Source organism: Aythya marila, assembly GCF_965140915.1.
Source record: "Aythya marila genome assembly, chromosome: 10".
Classification (NCBI taxonomy): Eukaryota; Metazoa; Chordata; class Aves; order Anseriformes; family Anatidae; genus Aythya; species Aythya marila.
In genome coordinates, this window is record NC_139051.1 from 17413423 (window position 1) to 17431986 (window position 18564).

General features: G+C 40.2%; 1 protein-coding gene across 2 annotated transcripts in view; it reads left to right on the forward strand.

The window, feature by feature from the left end:
- Nucleotides 1-3496: 3496 nt before the first annotated feature.
- The window catches only part of SYN2 (synapsin II), a 180722-nt gene continuing 165654 nt past the window's right edge, over nucleotides 3497-18564 (forward strand). For both annotated transcript variants that reach the window (XM_082768170.1, XM_082768171.1), the window contains exon 1: nucleotides 3497-3963. In XM_082768170.1, the coding sequence (XP_082624296.1) occupies nucleotides 3590-3963 (374 nt within the window). In that variant the 5' untranslated portion in view covers nucleotides 3497-3589. The remainder of the gene's footprint in view (nucleotides 3964-18564) is intronic.

Sequence of the window (18564 nt, forward strand, 5' to 3'; positions counted from 1 at the left end):
GACACAACATTCAACTGAAAGCATGCCATAAATTGGTACACAGGAAACACAATTCACTCCAATAGGGTAATGTTTTTTTTTCCTAACGATGCAGTGCACAGAAGTCCACATGGCACAGAACTTGTATTAGCAAATAACCGTAAAAAAAAAAAAAAAAAAAAGCTTCCCTGGATTCCTTACATTCCTGTTTTCCATTACCATATGCATAGTGTAATGTACAGAGTAGTGGTTAAGATTAGTCATTTTTCTCCATTAAATGTAATTATAATTCAGTAGACTTGCATATTTTTATAGAAGAATAACTGGTAACATGAGGTGTTAAGTAGTTTTCGTTTAAAACGTATTTAAATTCAATCTGCTCAAGTGGTAAGAATCCCTGATTTCTGGTATGTATGACTTGACTGACTCTTTCATTTCCACTACATACAGTTACCTGAAAGTCACTTCTCCCTAAAATGCTAATAAAATTTTAGGCTTTTGAGCAACCTAGAGTTTAGTTTTGCATTATATTAGCAAAAGAATATGAAATCACATCATACTGGCCCTAACCTGCCTGTACTTTTTTTTTTTTTTTACTACTCTTCTGTAAAACATGAACTTGTAAAAGTTATTTCTGTATTAATACTTGTGTTATAGATGTGATAAGTCATTATAAAATGTACTAGTTGGGGTGTTTTTGGGGTGTTTTGCCAACTCAATCCCGAGTCATTAGATTTTTATTTTCTTTTTTACATTGCGATGTCCATGTTAGGAAACAAGACTGGATCAAAAATTTTCTATTGTACTGTCTGCTTTGATATCAACTCAATTTGTGATATTTGTTGTTCAACAAACCTGCAATTCAATATTCTCACTTCTTAATAGACATAAATAATAGTGAAATGTCTCACAATGTGAGGTGATGAAGTATATAACGGTAGGTTGGGCAAAAGGTATTGGTACTAATTCTTTTGGGCACAGTTTTGCCTAATATATTTATCAAGCTCTCTGTCATCCTTCAGATATTCTTTGAACATTTTTTTCCTCTTGTAGTTACAGTAATGCTACAGGAAAAACTCTTTTTGTTTTGTCCTGCCCTAGGGACCATGCTCTTTGAGATTTTGACTGAGTGCAGTTACCAGTTACCCTTGTGCAGTTTTGTGTTTATCAGGTCATTGCAATACTCTGAGGGGTGGTCTAAATGGCAATATGCTAAGGGATGTTTTTTTAGAAACAAACAAAACTCTGAAGTCTAGCATTGGAAAATGCTTCTAAATTTTTAACATTTTAGTCATCATAGTGGTAATGTAAGGAAGTAAAAAAATACGCATCCTAATTTCTGAAGAGATGCTTATAGAGTAGAGATAGTGCATTCAGAGTGAATTACATAAACTATGAACTATCTAGTGCACAGGGTGTGAGCAAGGCTTCTGCTGCTTATCTCGACATCTGGTGCAACCATGAAGGGCAACCCTATCAGAGACTGCTGGCCATGATTACAATTAGGGTCAGGCTGTGTAATCTTAAAGTAATTACTTTGCTGGACTGATAATATACAGGAAAGTACTGCAGATGAGAATCAGATTTTATCAATTAGAAAACAAGTTTTCCACGCAAATGTTAATAAGGATGGATCTTCCATCACACAAATTGTGCTGCCTAACCACTTGATGTTTAATCATTTGTTATTTCATTTTACAGTAATGGATCCTGACATTTAAATTGCTCCTTATCATTTCCACTTGGTACATGTATCTTGCCTTCATACAAAAGAGTATGGCTGACACTAAAGATGGATTTTTGCCCTGTAACAGAGCCCTGCTTAATACTTTTGTTAATGTGCAAAGTGGAGTGGACTGCAGTTCATTCTGCTGTACTTAATTTGGCTCTGCAAGATGTCTGATTGTTGTCAGTAAAATAAGCAGCTTCTGAGTTTCCATAGGAAGCCGTCTGTCCAAAGGGGCTGTTTTATACAGTCACTCTTCAATGTAGAACAGTAATTTCAAAAATATCTAAGTACCATTTTTCAGGATCAGACTGATTTAAAATTTTTCAGAAATACCTTCACGGGGCAGTGAAACTGCTCATACTTTATAAAAAGTCTCTTGAGAAGTACATGTATAAGCAGACCCTCTTTTCTTTACTTAGGCCTCCAGCTTTTCAGAAGAGAAGGCAGAGGGATTGCTGCAACTGTTGCAGCAAGGATGAATGAAACAATTCTTAAGTCTTGTGGTTTTATCAGCTTTGCAGATGTGATACCAGTGGAAATGAGACATGCACTTGCCACAGCAAAGCGCAGCATCCCACCTCTGTCTGCAGACAACTTGCTTCTGTGTCGCACTGTAGGTGAGTCAGCTTGCATAACTGGGTTTACATACACAGTTTTCAGAAGCACAAATGGCCCCAAGATATCAAAATGCTATGGAGAGTAACAGATTCTCTGAAGATCACACTAGCTGTCCATGGCTTTAGGTACAGGAGTAGCTCCATGACTCCTTTAGAAGCACGAGCCACAGCTGAGGGAAATGCCAGGAGCACTCAAACTGCAGCAGTAGCCTCAGCGTGTTCCACTTGTTAAACTTTTGTGCCCTTAAAAGCTGTAACATGGCCTGTGTTGTGGCTCAGCAGCACGAATCCCCCACTCCCTCCCCCAGTTTCTGTGGTGTTTAAAAGGTATTTTTAATAGCCTTGATACTGTATTTTGTTATCAACGTTCCTAAATTCAATGATTCTTGAAAGAATCCCAGGCTGTTATACTTTTGAACACATAAACTTTAAACTGTGAAAGTGTTACTGGGAAAGCTTTATCAAATTTCTGACCTGAATAGACCTTTACTGCATGAATTTGCTGTGTATAGTGCTGGAGCACCTGTTACATTCAGTAGGGCACCTAAAGATCAGTTGCAAAATATTTTGCAGTTATGTACCTGGGATAAAGGTGTATGTTACACTGAAGGCGTCTGTCAGCCTTTTGCGTTTAAATGCATGACTGAGGTGAAACAGACTTTAGAGTAGGCAAGGCCCAGCCTGCACCTTCAGGCTGTGACCATGCCCGTCCTTCTCCCTGACAACGCAGCATTGCCTCGCACACGCACTGCGTCGCCTTCCTTTAACTTTTTTCCTTCAAGTATCATCACGAGGCCCGGCGTGAAGGAGGCGGAGTGCCGCCCGGGGCTGCGGCGGCCGCTCCCGGGGCCGGAGCGTTTCGGAGACGTGCCGGGAACGGCTGCAGCGCCCGGCCTTGCGCTGTCTCCATCCCCGCAGCGCGACCCTCCCGCAGCCGCTGTGCCCGGCGCTGAGGCGGCCGCGCGGCCCCGCTCCTCTCGCGGCTGCCGCCTGGAGGCGGGCGGGAGCGGCGGGCGCGCGCCAGCCGCCGCAGCCGTCGGCCGCGGCGCTGTGGTGAGGGAAGGGACGGGAAGGGAAGGGAAGGGACGCGAAGGCAGCGCCGCCCCCGCCCTGGCCGGCAGTGAGGCTGCGACCGAGCCCGGCTGCGGATCGCACAGCCCCGCCGCGGCGCCCGGCTGCCAGCCAGCCCGCCCGCCCTCGCTCCCTCCCTCCCTCCAGCTCCTCGCTCCTCGCCGCAGCTTCGCCCTCTCTCTCTCCCGGCCAGATGATGAACTTTCTGCGGCGCAGGCTCTCGGACAGCAGCTTCATCGCCAACCTGCCCAATGGCTACATGACTGACCTGCAGCGGCCCGAGCCGCAGCAGCCGCCGCCGCCGCCGCCTCCCTCGGCCTCCTCGGCCCCTGCCTCGGGCTCCCCGGCCGCGGAGCGCCGGCAGCCGCCGCAGTCGGCGCCCCCCCAGCAGCAGCAGCCGCCGCCGCAGCAGCAGTCGGCGGGCAGCAGCTTCTTCAGCTCGCTCTCCAACGCCGTGAAGCAGACGGCGGCCTCGGCCGGGCTGGTGGACCCGTCCTCCGCCGGCTCCTCGGCCGCCGGCAGAAAGTTCAAGCTGCTGCTGGTCATCGACGAGCCGCACACGGACTGGTAGGTGCCCCCCCCCCTCCCCGCTGCGGCCCCTGCCCCTCACAGCCCGGCCCCGTCCGCGGGGGCTGCGGGACCCCCGGGGGGCGCCAGGTGCGGCGCGGACCCCGCCGGGGCAGCCGAGCGTGGAGGCTCCTTCTCCGACAGCAGCCTCGGTAAAACGCGTGCACCGCGCTGCCTAGCGAGATAAACAGCTCGTGTCAGCAGCGGAGGGGGGTCGGGGTCTCTCTGTCGGGGGTTCTGTGCGGATTCACGCTGCTGAGCGGGCTTGTTTTGGTGCGCAGCGCACCGCTGCTGCTGCGGCTCCCGAAATGCGTCTCGGGGTGAAGGTCCTTCGGGAGGCTGCCGACGAGCCCTCAGCCTGTGAATGTCTGCGGCGGGGTTAATTAACTCCGCGGGTTTGGTGCGGGGTGGGTGTTTTGCTTCCACTACAGTCACACGGTACGTGCCATTTACAACGCCAGAACTTGTATGTCAACTCATCCCTTCCCGTGCCTGAGTGCTACCAGCAAGAGAGGCTATAGCTTTTCCAGACCCGCTGGTCACGTATGACATCCCTGAACGCTGTGGTTATAGGAAGGGTGCACGTTTAGTAATCATACGCTATCTTATTTCCCGATAACCTGTGTTTACACATCAAGCTGTGAATCATCCTGTTCGGGGTTGCCAATTACAGTATATCGTGTCTTAAAGGTGCCTAAAAATAATACTGAGTAAAACAAGTATGTTGTTACAGCACTGACATCATCCGTAATGGATCGTGGGTCTCTGATTTTATTGTCAGCTTCAAAAATTTGTAACCTTACTGTCTAGGCGGACTTAAGCATCTCTGATTTTATACAATTTGCTTTAAAATGGCACTTCAATAAAATACTTGAAACAGAAATTAAAGCCTAATAAAAACAGTATTGCCTATAGCAAATGTTATTGTTAGCAATGTTACCTGTTATGTTTCTTGTTTGTTTTGGGGTTTTTGTTTGTTTTTGGAGAAGAAAAACAAAAACATACAAGGTTGTTGTATCTGCCAGACTAAAGAAAGCCTCTGTACCTACGTCATGGAGATGCATCCATGGACACTGCTCACTGCCTTGCAGATACATTTATTTAATATTCTACAGTGAAAATGTTTTTGCTTGGTAAATTAAATAACTCTGTATGTTTGTAACGTCTGTTTCTGGTAACATCTTTCTATAAATACTGAAGCCAGCCTGTGTATTATAATCGTGGCATGTTCTACGTACCTCATAAATGCATCTGATATAAACACTATTTATCAGCAATAGCAAAGCTTTTAAAGGTCTGTTTTGTGAATGTCACCAACTGCACTTCAGAAAGGAGACTAGATGCATTCACAAATATACACAAGGTTACTCCTTGTCCCTGTTTCTTCTTTTTTATTTTTTTCCTTTTTCTTAGTATGTGATGTGGATATGTAGTAGTTCTAGAAAGAACAGTTTATTGTTATTGTGCTGGTACTGGCTCTTTCCCCTCCAAAAAGCTAATCACTTTTTAATTGGGGATTTTAAAATCAGTATTGTAATATAGATGTATGTACTCTAGAAATATATGCAGAAAAGTTTATTCCATATCTTTGGAATTATGGACATCCAGATTGACGTGTACTGAACTGCAGTAGATTTTGTCTATATCATATTTATGAGCAGGCTTGGAAAGTGATTATTAGTGACAATTTGAAAAAATATATTGAAAAATTGGAACTGGCAATAGATAAACTACAATGATCAGATAGCTATCACACCAGCTACCCTGTCTGGCATGATGCATTGACGTACGGTTTAGCAAGATGAGGTATAGAGATCTGCTGTCATGTGATACACTAAAAAAATCCCGTAAATAACAACAACAGCAAAAATTACCAAGTACTCTGGAGTCAAGGTAGATTCATGAGAAACGACTGCAGCTGCTTTGCATTAATCCTGAGAAGAGGATTATATGGTGGGAGTTTTGAGCTGTGTTGTATTTGTCTTCAATTCAAAATGTCCTTTTGGGCAATTGCCTTTAGGTTGCAGTTTAAATAGAAAGAAGAGAATTTCAATCTGGATCGTAATGAAATCCTACTAATTCAGTATCCTCTCTTTAGCAAGCTCCAGAGGATGTATTATGCACCTTATTTTGTGAGCAAAGGATATAACCCCTTACTTCTAACATCAAAAGTGCATTTTGCTTCTAGTATATTTTAATTTCTATTAGAGACTCATGCTTGAGGTCTGAGTTTTAATAACCTTTCTAATATCGTTGTTGTTGCTATTGGATGCATATGGGATATTTTACAAATAAATAAAAATCTGGTTGTTGCTTGCATTTTTTAATCTTGATCTAGGTGACTTCTTTTATAATTTTCTTGTCTTAACAAGTTTGTCCTTTCACAGGTTTTGAAATTCTCCTTTTTCAGTTTCTTTACTTTTATGGTATAGGATGGGGGAAAAATTGGAAACGTATATGGTACTAATTTGCATGTTTTTACCACACTAGATTGTCTTACTCTTTAAGGAAAGAGAGCAAATGCAGTCATCCTGTCAAACCATTCTCTTTTCTCCAGTGGCACTCAATCAATGGCATGTGAGAGCTGTGAAAAAAGCTTATTTTCTTACAGGTTCTTTGGAAACTTGCAGCTACGTAGATGAGAAAGACCGTTATGGACTTCTAAAAAAGACAGCACTGCAAAATAAGCTAAAAGTCTTTGTATCTTTTAGTACCACTACACCTGCCTCAATGACAAGTGAAGGGGAAAAAATGAAAACAGGCTAAAGCTTTCAGTCAACTACCAGAGACAAATCCAAGACAAGCTATCTTCATTGGTTCTGGTTCTCATGGAGTACTTTTTTCTAGTCCCCTTCTACAATAAATGATCCTTTGGTCCAAAGGTGAAAGAAAAAAACAATCATTTCCATCAATTATCTCTGAAGTTTTCTCTCATTCTAGACTATCACCATGAAGAAGGGGTGACTTGTAATGCCAACGCTCCTTCAAATGAAACAGCACTATTCATTCATATGAATGCATTGGAAAGCTCATCTTATTTTGTGGCCCGTTCTTATGCATTTTAATGTCACGTTCTTTTCATCTGCAGCTGTGTATTAAACAGACATTTTTAATACCTTCATTGATGTCCAGAACCCATTCCTGAGTTACCACATCTAGTTGAGAACCATGCAAAGTAATTAAAATGTAGAAGTAAGTCATTTTGATGGAAAAAACGTATGATTCACAAGCACTTAATGGATCTCTTGGGGAAGGGAAAGCTTCAAGAACCAATTTGATGTTTAATAATCATTTTATATAATAGACTTCAACCTGATCATTTTAGAGAGTTAGGTATGTGTTGATATTTTTATAAATGGAAGAGACTGAGAAGTAAAATCATTTGCTCAAGGTCATCCAAGAGCCTAGTGACAGAGCTGAAACAAAATTTCGGTATTTTGCTTAGCCTGTTCTTTTAATTCTTCTTTTCTAGCTGTTGGTCTGCAGTAAGTGCCCCAAGCTCCCAGCTAGCTACATTTATTTAAAAATGCATATAATTTTCTCAGGAGATAACCATTTTGTTCTGTATACGAAATGTACTGAATATTTAGTGCTGTACAAGCAATTGATTAGCGGGTGTACATCAGTGGCGAGGTGCCAAAATGTGCACATAGAGTATTCTCCTTATTGAAAGCTTATGTGTAATATTTAGAAAGCTGTTTCAATATTGAAAAGAAAGTACTGGTTGGTTGCTCTCATGCTTTAAAGATTAAATGTAAGACTCATTGGCTGTTAACGATGAAACTATAAAAAGAATCAGATGGAAAAAATGTGTTCCTATTTTTTTAAGCACAAATCTCATTGGAAGTATCAGTACTGCCACCCCTGATAATTGTGCATTTCCTATAATGTTTACTGCTTTCGTAGTTACTTATCTTTAGATAGGTGCAGAAGATCATTTCCAAATGGCTGGTACAAATCTTGTGTGAACAGAAAGCTTTCTATTTTAAAACTACTGAATTATTTATGGGCAAACATTGCTCATCATAATGTTTTTAGTTTGAAAGCATTGTCTTAGTGCAGAAAGTCACTTGTTTATGGTACAAAAATTTACTCAAGTGAGTAGAATGAGGTTTTTGTTTGTTTGTTTTTCCTATTTTCCAGGCAACTAGAAGGAGGAAAATAGTTGTACTCAATTATATGTACAGAGTTGTTGTGTATAAGGGTAACTGCCAAATAACTTACATGCTACAATGAAGTTTTATTTATTTATTTAATTCCTGTAGGGTTGGTTCAATTATGCATAACCAATTAGGTTATGAATATTTCCTGAATGAACTTGAACTAGAATTAGAATTCATTTTACTTGGTAGTAACATGTTGATTTAGTAACTGCACTATTTCTTGCATTCAGTGCAAGTCTTCTGTTAGCAAGTTTTCTAGTTTGGGAAGGTGTCACTTAGATTTTAGCAACAAGGGCAACTGCTTTGCCAGAGGTCTAGGTTATCTTCTGGGTAGCAGCAGGATGATACTCTGTAGAAGGAGCTTTTGCTAGCCTCCTGGCATTGCAAGGCACAGTGCTACTCGTATAACATATAAAGACACCATATGAAGTGGGGAGGAAAGCCCGGGACATGGACAAGCTGTGTAAGCAGTAGTGATTACGCAGAGTCTCTTAGAACTCATCTAGGGGCTGAAGGTGAGAAGCTTTTGAAAGCTGGCCAAGGAAGGGACTACTGTGTTGCAGAGGTATAGGGAGACTGATTTTTAGAAAGGTGTGAGAATCGCTAAATGTAGATATGTGCCTTCAGGCAATGAGTATACAGTGAAGGTAATCTTACCAGTATATGTATTTTATATAGGAAGAAAGACAATAGAATAGAAGTTACTTTTATTACTTTAAAATATTAATTAAGAACTGCTGTGCTTTTTGCAACAAGAAACTCTTAATACTAAAGGAAAAGCAACTTTTCTTTGACGTAGTGCTCTAACTGTCTTGCAAGGAGGAAACAGGTTCCTTCATCCCCTGAAATTTAGCAACATTGATAAAGATTTTACCTTTTTTTTTCTCTTTAATTGTTGCTTCATATGACTTCGTGTTTTGAAGTGATCTTTGTGAGGAGGTTCATCTGAATCTTAAAAAGTTGGTCATGTGGCAATCTAATTACAGTTATGGCCTTTGGACTAAATTCCTAGTCCTCTAAAAAGGGGATGGCAACCAGATGTTAAGTGAAGTCAATACGTGCTTAGGCAGCTTTCTACAACCGGGTAATAAGACCAGTACTACTTCCCACTACATTCTGAAGTTTTTAGGTTGGATATTAGGAAAACTTCTTTACTGAGAGGGTTGTTAGGCATTGGAAGGGGCTGCCCAGGGAAGTGCTTGAGTCACCATCCCTGGAGGTCTTTAAAGATGTTTAGATGTAGAACTTAGTGATATGGTTTAGTGGAGGACTTGTAAGTGTTAGGTCAGAGGTTGGACTCGGTGATCTTGGAGGTCTCTTCCAACTAGACAATTCTGTGATTTTTAACTCTACATTAAGGCTCTGCATTTTGCAATCAAAATAGCATCATTAATAACAAAAAGATGGAGGCATAAGCAAGGGTTACTGTGAGCACAAGCAGCACACCTCTGCTGGCTGGGAGGACAGATGGGCACAGATTATACAACTTAAGTTGTTTCAAAAAATTTTATTTTGAACTCTCTCCCCTCATTAGATGTGAACAACTGAATCTGTTCGTCTGTTTGTTTTTACCGAAGGGGTAAAAGTATAGCCCAATGAGCATTGTTAATTGGTCTTTGTCCTCCCCCCACTCCCCTATATATATATATAGGGGAGTTATATATTTATTATATATATATATAATTAATTATATATATATTTATATATATATATATATAATATATATAATGTGTGCTGGGCAAGAACATGAGAACAAGGATATGCACCTGCACTAACTGAAGTGCATCATGTAGTATGTTAACAAATCTGAATTTGTAGTATACAGCAATCCCATGCAAGTTGTATTTCAGCTCTATACTCTGAAATGGCCACTGATACCATTCTCCACCAGACAACGTGTGTACTAGTATTTGAAGATAATGTAAGAAAAGATTCCAGAGAGTTTTCAGTTTATCTACAGTTCTGTCATGTGTAATACTAGGATGCTTTGCTTTAGTATAAATAGTAAAACACAGTACATAATGGAGATTGCCTTGTTGACAAGATATTAAAAAAAAAAAAAAAAAGACAAAAAAACAAAACAAAACAAAACAAAGCTCTTACTGGGAAACGCTTTTGTCTTCCAAAATGTGTGTTTCTCTGTCTAAACAAGCTCTTTAATGTTGTAATGTTCTTTCTTAATGTGCATGAGATGCTGATTAGAAATTTAGACATTTTTCTCCCTATGTGCTCAGAATCTTAGTGAACCTATTTTTAGTCTCTAAAGAGACCACCAAACATTTCTGAAACTTAATGAAACCTACAATGATGTGTTTAGCTCCATAAGTGATTTTCAAAAAAAAAAATCTATTTGCTGATGTTTCCTTCTAACGTTTCTGTTAATGGAAAAGAAATGGAAAAACTGGCAAGTAAGTAACTAATTGTTTTCAGGTAGGTATAATTCAAAGCTACAAGATTGAAGTGGGAGATAATAGCTTTTAGGACTTTACACTTAAGTCAAATAATAAATTCTGCTATGATTCAGAACTTTAAAATTTACCAGTGGCAAATAAAGATCATTTATTGAAACAGGAACAGCATGAAAGAAAAATTATTCAAAAACATTATTAGATTTCTTACTGATCCTCTTGAAAAGTGAAATGTGTCTAGAGGACTCTATATTTTGAGTTGTTTCTGTTTTAAACAAATATTATTCTGTAAACAATGTAGGACACCATGACTGTACACATTTTTGTTGAAATCATGTTTCTCCAAAAGACTGATGCTAAATATTCTAATTATCAATATATTCTTCATGTAATTACTTCAGTGTCTGCATTTTTAGTACTCAATTCTTAATAGGACAATGAGACAGTTACTTACAGATCAGTTACTCTGATCATCCTCTTCAAGTTTATCAACTTTAGTTCTTCAGCCAGCCTGCCCACTGTGAATGCTCTAAACTACAGAAATGGGTTTTTAATATAATTTAAGTAGATGATTTAGATTTTTATGTTTGTATATAAGATATACCACAACCTGAATTAAAAAAAAAAAAAAAAGGAAAAAAAAAAGGTAAGACTTTAGTGAAAAGTTGTGTTTGAGTACAAAGTTGTGCCTGAAGAGGAAAACTACAAATATAGAAGGTTGTATTTGGTTACAGAACCTCTGAAGAAGTTTTCTAGACTTGGCTGGATGAAAACTGCTGGATGAAAGGGTAAATACAAGTAGGTAAAGTAGTTATAAAGAACTGAAAATAGTAAAATGGCAAGGAGAACCATATTGTAGATTTCAAAAAGAGAGGTAATAAATTATGAAGTAAATATTACCTGAAATAATGATATTGCTTCCAATGATGAGAGGCTGTGATATGACTTTACAAATGTCGTAAGCTGGAGGTCAACGTTATAGCATGGTCTAGAATGTAAAATATTTGCTTGATAGCACTGCTTCATTTGCTAATTAAGCAGCTTTATCTGCGCTGAGTCAAACTCACTTCTCAGAAGAAAGCAGTGCACTTTTAGACAGCCAGCTGGAGCAGAGGGAGAGTGGGTATTCATGATAACATGAACTGTAGACTAATTTGAGATTTTGCAAAAAATGGAAAGACTGTTTTCTTTTCTCTATTTTACAATACCCACTTTCACCACAAGTGTGTCCCTGCCTGGCTGACACAGAAATATTCATAAGCTGTGTTGATGAATTCTCTGATTCCTAACAAAAAATTGGTGACTAATGTCACTGGTGTTCATATATTTGCAAGCAAAAGCTATATGAATGATAATTCAGAAGATGCAGTCTTATAAAGAACCTTCTTATTCAGAAGATGCAGTCTTATAAAGAACAAGACGAAGCTGGTGAGGGGCCTGAAGAACAAGTCCTACGAGGAGCGGCTGAGGGAGCTGGGCTTGTTCAGCCTGGAGAAAAGGAGGCTCAGGAGTGACCTTATTGCTCTCTACAGGTACCTTAAAGGAGGCTGTAGCGAGTGGGGGTTGGTCTGTTCTCCCATGTGCCTGGTGACAGGACGAGGGGGAATGGGCTAAAGTTGTGCCAGGGGAGTTTTAGGTTGGATCTTAGGAAGAACATCTTTACCAAAAGGGTTGTGAGGCATTGGAACAGGCTGCCCAGGGAAGTGGTGGAGTCACCATCCCTGGAGGTCTTTAAAAGACGTTTAGATGTAGAGCTTAGGGATATGGTTTAGTGGGGACTGTTAGCGTTAGGTCAGAGGTTGGGCTTGATGATCTTGAGGTCTCTTCCAACCTAGAAATTCTGTGATTCTGTGAAATTTAAAGTGGGTCTTCCTGGTTTTCCTACAGACCAACCTGGGACCTTTTTCATCTGATTCTACTGCTGCTAGAGCATGTTTTGTAAAGATAGGAGTATTAGATTTGCTAACTTGTCGCTTTTAGTAATGAGCTACTGCTTTTACAAATCTGCTACTGTTAGCTCCTTTGAACACTTTTGGTAATTTTGCAGCAGTGGAACTTGCAGCAGTTCCATTTGATATTGCTCTGGGGGTGTCTCTTTAATGTGCACAGGAGGATCTTGGAAGAGGGTGCTGATTTTCAGGGCAGAACAACATCTGAAGCAGAACAGGATTGGCCCTCAATCTGTACCTAAGGCTGGGTATTTTGGTGTGAGCAGTGTCAGGCAGTAATGTGAGATATCCAGGGCTTGTGTTGTGATTGTGGTTGCCTGTCAGCAAGGGGGCTGGCAGGGCGGGTTAGCTGATCAAGGCTATCAGAGGGTATCTGCTTACTCTATTCCTTCTTGAATTAAAAACATTGGCAGAAGTGGGATTCATTTTATGGAAGGATCCAGTGGATAGCGCTGAAGAAGATGGAACTTCCATTTTTGAAGACTGTTCCTTTGCCCCCCCCCCCAAATTGTCTTCATCTTTCTTCCAGTGTGCCAGTGACTGAAGAAGATGATCCATGGGGTGTCACTTAAATTGCTTAAGGTTGTTACTTAAGTGCAGCTGGGAATGGGTGAGAATGATGTTCTCTTTACTATTTTCACCTCTGAACATGTGCATTTGGACTCAGCTCTTTTTTTTTTTTTTGTAAATTGCTGCATCCTCCTGCTGCTATGAGAGTGGCAGAATTCAGGCTCTTTCTTCCCTCTGTGGACATTAGGACTTAGTCCCAGCCTGTGCAGAGAGAGGTGTAAGCATACTTTCCCTGTTTTCGTAAAACAAACAAATACTGTGTAGTGCTTGATGCCTAATGGGGTGTGATCACCCCTTTTTCACCTCTAATGAAATAGATAGGAAGAATAAAAATGTTGTGTGCCACCATCAGCCAGTCTGGTGCCAGAAATTGCAACAAAAGACAGTTTGGGTACAGTCCCTGCAATGCACCAACCCCCCCCACTATCGATCCTCAGAACATGACTTTTTTTTTGAGGTGTGAAGAGATTCTGTCCTGGAAGGAAATGGATTTTTATGTTCTCCTTCTCGTTGCAGGAACACACTGGCACGTTCAATGGGTCCCATTTCTTCTCCGAAATCTCAAGAATGTAGACTCCTGCATTCGTGTTTTCTTATTTTTGTTTTTCTTACCAGTCATATTTCAGTCTTATAATTGACTCAGTGTTTTGAAAGGCATAGTTTATGTTTGTACATTGCACTCCTCACCCCTCACCTCCCTCCTATGTAATGTGTCGGGAAATTTTTTTTTTTTTTTTTTTTTTTTTTTGTGTGTGTGTATGTGTTATGTATCTGTTCTAAGGGAGGGAAGAAGATGGTCTAACCATTAAAATGAATTTCTGAAATGACTGTTCCATTTTGATGCTGCCTGAGTTACCATTAGATCTATGATCTTATATCCCAACTGGATTGATTGATAAAAGGAGTTAAAAAATAACAATAATAAAATAAATAAATAAATTTGAAAGTGCACACACTACTTTGAATTTTTATAAGGTGATGAAAGTAATTTTAAAAATATTTTAATCTGTACTTCAGATGAAGTGTTTTAAATAGCTTAATTTTGTTCTAAAGGATCCACATGCAATGATTTGAAATAAAATAATAGATTTTTAAATTAAGTATGCCAATTTACAGATTCTGGTCCTTAAAAACAAGTTTTAAGATCTTGCCTTTACAGAAATGGAGCAAATGTAAGTAAGCAAGCATTAGGGAATCTGTCAGTGAACAGATATGATTTTTTTTTTCTTTAAAATAGGTACAGTTTCCTAATGAGTACTTAAAACTGTAATAGGAAGTTGTTTCCACTGCTCGTAGTGAAGAAAACTCATTACATCCATTAAGAACTGTAGTAACAAAATGTTGTGTAATGCATTTTTAAAAAGTGAATCGACATGATCTGAACAGCAACAGAACAGGGACACAGTAAAGGCTAAGTAGAGACTTGGTTTTATTTTATTAGGCATGGCAGTAGTCGTCCTTTATAGCTGATTTATGCTTTGTTTTCAGAGTGGGGCACTCACTTTCTGACAGGCTACTGATAAATCTTTATTGCTAGACTAACCTTTAGGCTTCTGGATTTCTGAGTTAAGCCAATTTGTCTCATTTTGTATGCAGCTCTTGTTTATTTGTTAAATAGGCATGATTAGAATAGGGGAGCATGCTTTTATGTAATTTCAAATTGAATATAAACAATCATTAAGTAAATATCAGCAATGTGTGCTGTTTCTTGGAAAACTGTTGCAGATAATTAGTTTAGTTTTTGCTGAGAGTGTGAGTGCAGAAAAGACATGAGTAAAACTTGTGGCACAGGTAGTAATAAAATCCAAGTTACACTTGCGTGTAGATGTGTCCAGGAACCAAAGTGTTTGTATCCCTGTAACTTTCTGAGTAGGTGTTTGAGAATGGAGCACAAGTTGAGATGCTCTTTCACAGAATCACAGAATTTCTAGGTTGGAAGAGACCTCAAGATCATCAAGTCCAACTTCTGACCTAACGCTAACAGTCCCCACTAAACCATATCCCTAAGCTCTACATCTAAACATCTTTTGAAGACTTCCAGGGATGGTGACTCCACCACTTCCCTGGGCAGCCTGTTCCAATGCCTAACAACCCTTTCAGTAAAGAAGTTCTTCCTAACATCTAACCTAAAACTCCCCTACGATAAGGTCGCCCCTGAGCCTCCTCTTCTCCAGGCTGAACAAGCCCAGCTCCCTCAGCCGCTCCTCGTAAGCCTTGTTCTCCAGGCCCCTCACCAGCTTCGTCGCCCTTCTCTGGACCCGCTCAAGCACCTCGATGTCCTTCTTGTAGCGAGGGGCCCAAAACTGAACACAGTACTCGAGGTGCGGCCTCACCAGAGCCAAGTACAGGGGGACGATCACCTCCCTAGCCGTGCTGGTCACACTGTTCCTGATACAAGCCAGGATGCCGTTGGCCTTCTTGGCCACCTGAGCACACTGCTGGCTCATATTCAGCCGACTATCCACCATCACTCCCAGGTCCTTCTCTGCCTGGCAGCTCTCCAACCATTCCTCTCCCAGCCTGTAGCTCTGCTTGGGGTTATTGCGCCCCAGGTGCAGGACCTGGCACTTGGCCTTGTTGAACTTCATGCAGTTGACCTCAGCCCATCGGTGCAGCCTATCCAGATCCTCCTGCAGAGCTTTCCTACCCTCAAGCAGATCGACACACGCACCTAACTTGATGTCATCTGCGAACTTACTGAGGGTGCACTCAATGCCCTCGTCCAGATCATCGATGAAGATATTAAAGAGGACCGGCCCCAGCACCGAGCCCTGGGGGACGCCACTAGTGACTGGCCTCCAACTGGACTTGGCTCCATTCACCACGACTCTTTGGGCCCGGCTATCCAGCCAGTTTCTAACCCAACGAAGCGTGCGCCAGTCCAAGCCAAGAGCAGCCAGTTTCTTGAGGAGAATGCTGTGGGAGACGGTGTCAAAAGCCTTGCTGAAGTCAAGGTAGACCACATCCACAGCCTTTCCTTCGTCCACCCAGTGCGTCACTTTGTCATAGAAGGAGATCAGGTTTGTCAAGCAGGATCTGCCTTTCATAAACCCATGCTGACTGGGCCTGATCGCCTGCTTGCCCTGCAAGTGCTGCGTGATGACTCTCAGGAGGATCTGCTCCATGAGCTTCCCTGGCAGTGAGGTCAAACTGACAGGCCTGTAGTTTCCCGGGTCTGCCCTCCGGCCCTTCTTGTAGATGGGCGTCACATCTTTCCATGCACATCTGAAAATACAGCGGTTCCCTGGTCCAAGAAGTGCCCTGTCATTCTTTCTGTGTTATGGCTTCCAATTAAGGTGATTATAAGTCATCAAAATTGCTTTAAGAGTATTGTGCGAGCATTATGAAGTGTGTGTGTGCACAAATAGATATGTGTATAGATAGGTATGCACACTTCAAAAAAAAAAAATTAATTTTCACTAGCAGATAGTATTTCTGTAGTCATAATTCTGTCATTCTGGTACTATTGGGGTGCACTGGAATAAATAGAGGCTCTTCCATTATGCCACTGGTTAGAAAGGTTACCTGCAAAATCTCTTCTATTGGTTGTAATGATAGAAAGCATGAGTATTAGAGATTTGGTATTTTGTGTGAGGTTACACTCTACTTAAATTCTTTCAGTTGATCCCTATTCTAGAATTTCCATGCTGGCTTGTTTCCCTACTAAGGAAGATATGTCCAAGTATAAACTACCAACAGCTCAACATACAAGAGGGTCAGATTAGTATTCTTGGCAGTAGTAATATTTTAGAGAAGTTTAGAGCAAGACTAATATTAATTACAATTAATGTATATTGAGATTTACATTATCTTTGTTAAAATAAATTCCACTAGGTTGGTCTTTGTTCTTGAAATGGGTAGGTAGGAGGACAGACTGCAGGTCTGTTCTTGGATTGGTGAGGATCTTACAACTGTCTTTTTCAACATAAGTCCTATGGTGCTTGTCTAGGCTTTTTTGTTAGAAGTCCTTTCCAGAAAGTTAGGCAGCTTATTAAAGTGGTTGATTTTTTGTTGTTGTTGTTTGTTTGCACTTTTTTTTTTTTTCTCTTCAGAGTAGCACGACCCATTAGAAAGTACACATTTGAAGTCTCCAAATCCTTGGCTGTTAGGTGGCATATTGAATACATATCAGGTACCAAGTAGCTTTCAGAGTAAAATGCTACTACAGAGCAAAATGGGATATTACTGTGTGATTGATTTTGAAGCTGAGTTGTCCAAGTCCCTTGGTTGTAGTGCCCATATATTTCAATTACAGTAGCCTGGAAGGCTGATGATATAGAATAAACACATTAGAGACTGTTATTCTGAAATGCAGGCGGTGTGTAATTTTATGTTGTAACTACAGTTAAATCTCTGTTTTCTGGTATGCCATCTTTGAGGTGGGTTGATAATCAGGATAATGTAGGCTTATTCTAGAGCTTTTGTTAGGCATTTCTCATTTGGATGATTTAGAACAATACACTTACGATGTTTTCTGTGGAGTAGAATTCCAGTATTGGTTTCAGACTTTGAAAAAAACATATGGCAAACTGCTGTCTGTCAGTCAAGATGGCATGAAGACTTCATGCATATAGCTGCTTAACAAACACCAGTGTGAAATTTAAAGCATATCACTTCATTTAAATGCTCCTTTACAGATTCTTAATTTTGAAATGAAATTTGAAGGGAAGTGAATCTGATTTGTACTGAGAAAATATTTTCAAAGGACAGAACAATAATTCTAAAAGACACAATCATAACTTTTCAAATAAGTTACCAGGACTGTTTGCACCTAGACCTCCTATCTCAGGCAACAGTGTTTATAAGTGTTATGTAAAATTTTACATTGCTTTGACTGGCCTTTTTTTCCCCCTAATTCTTTGATAAAAGACTTGAAATAATTCTAAGAATCTTAGCGATAATGTATTTGTCATGTTCTTAGTGCTAGGGTTTTTGTTCAGAATAGCTGAGATAATCTAACATCATATATTAGGTCATCTGCAGTATCCAATTTTTGTGAACACAAAATTATTTTTATAATTAATAAGTATATTTATTTGCATAAAATGTTATGTAAATATGTATGTCCATGCATGAGGAGTCATAAAGTGGTCTTATTGCAGAGAGTAATAAATGTAGAGCCACCTCTCAGGAAGTGAGAGGTACTCACTGTCACCTTGTTTGGCAGTTTGTCTAGATGTTAAATTGACAACCAATACTTGAATCCTGTTCAGTGGCATAGAAAAGATCTGCGTTGGTGTTTTGTTTGTTTGTATGTTTTTTAGGTATGTCATCGTAGCACTTTTGCAAATACGTAAATAGTGGAATCCTTATATAGAATTTTATCATATTATTAAAACAAGTAAACATTTACTAACTTTTCATGCTGTGTCATTGATAAGACTGTTGGTTTTTAAAATCTGGAGCTTGGACAGTCAGTGAATTAGATACTGTCATCATCCTATTAATATAACTGGCGGTATTAGAATGTATGATGGCAACAGAAAATTATTTAAAAAAAATATAGAAGCA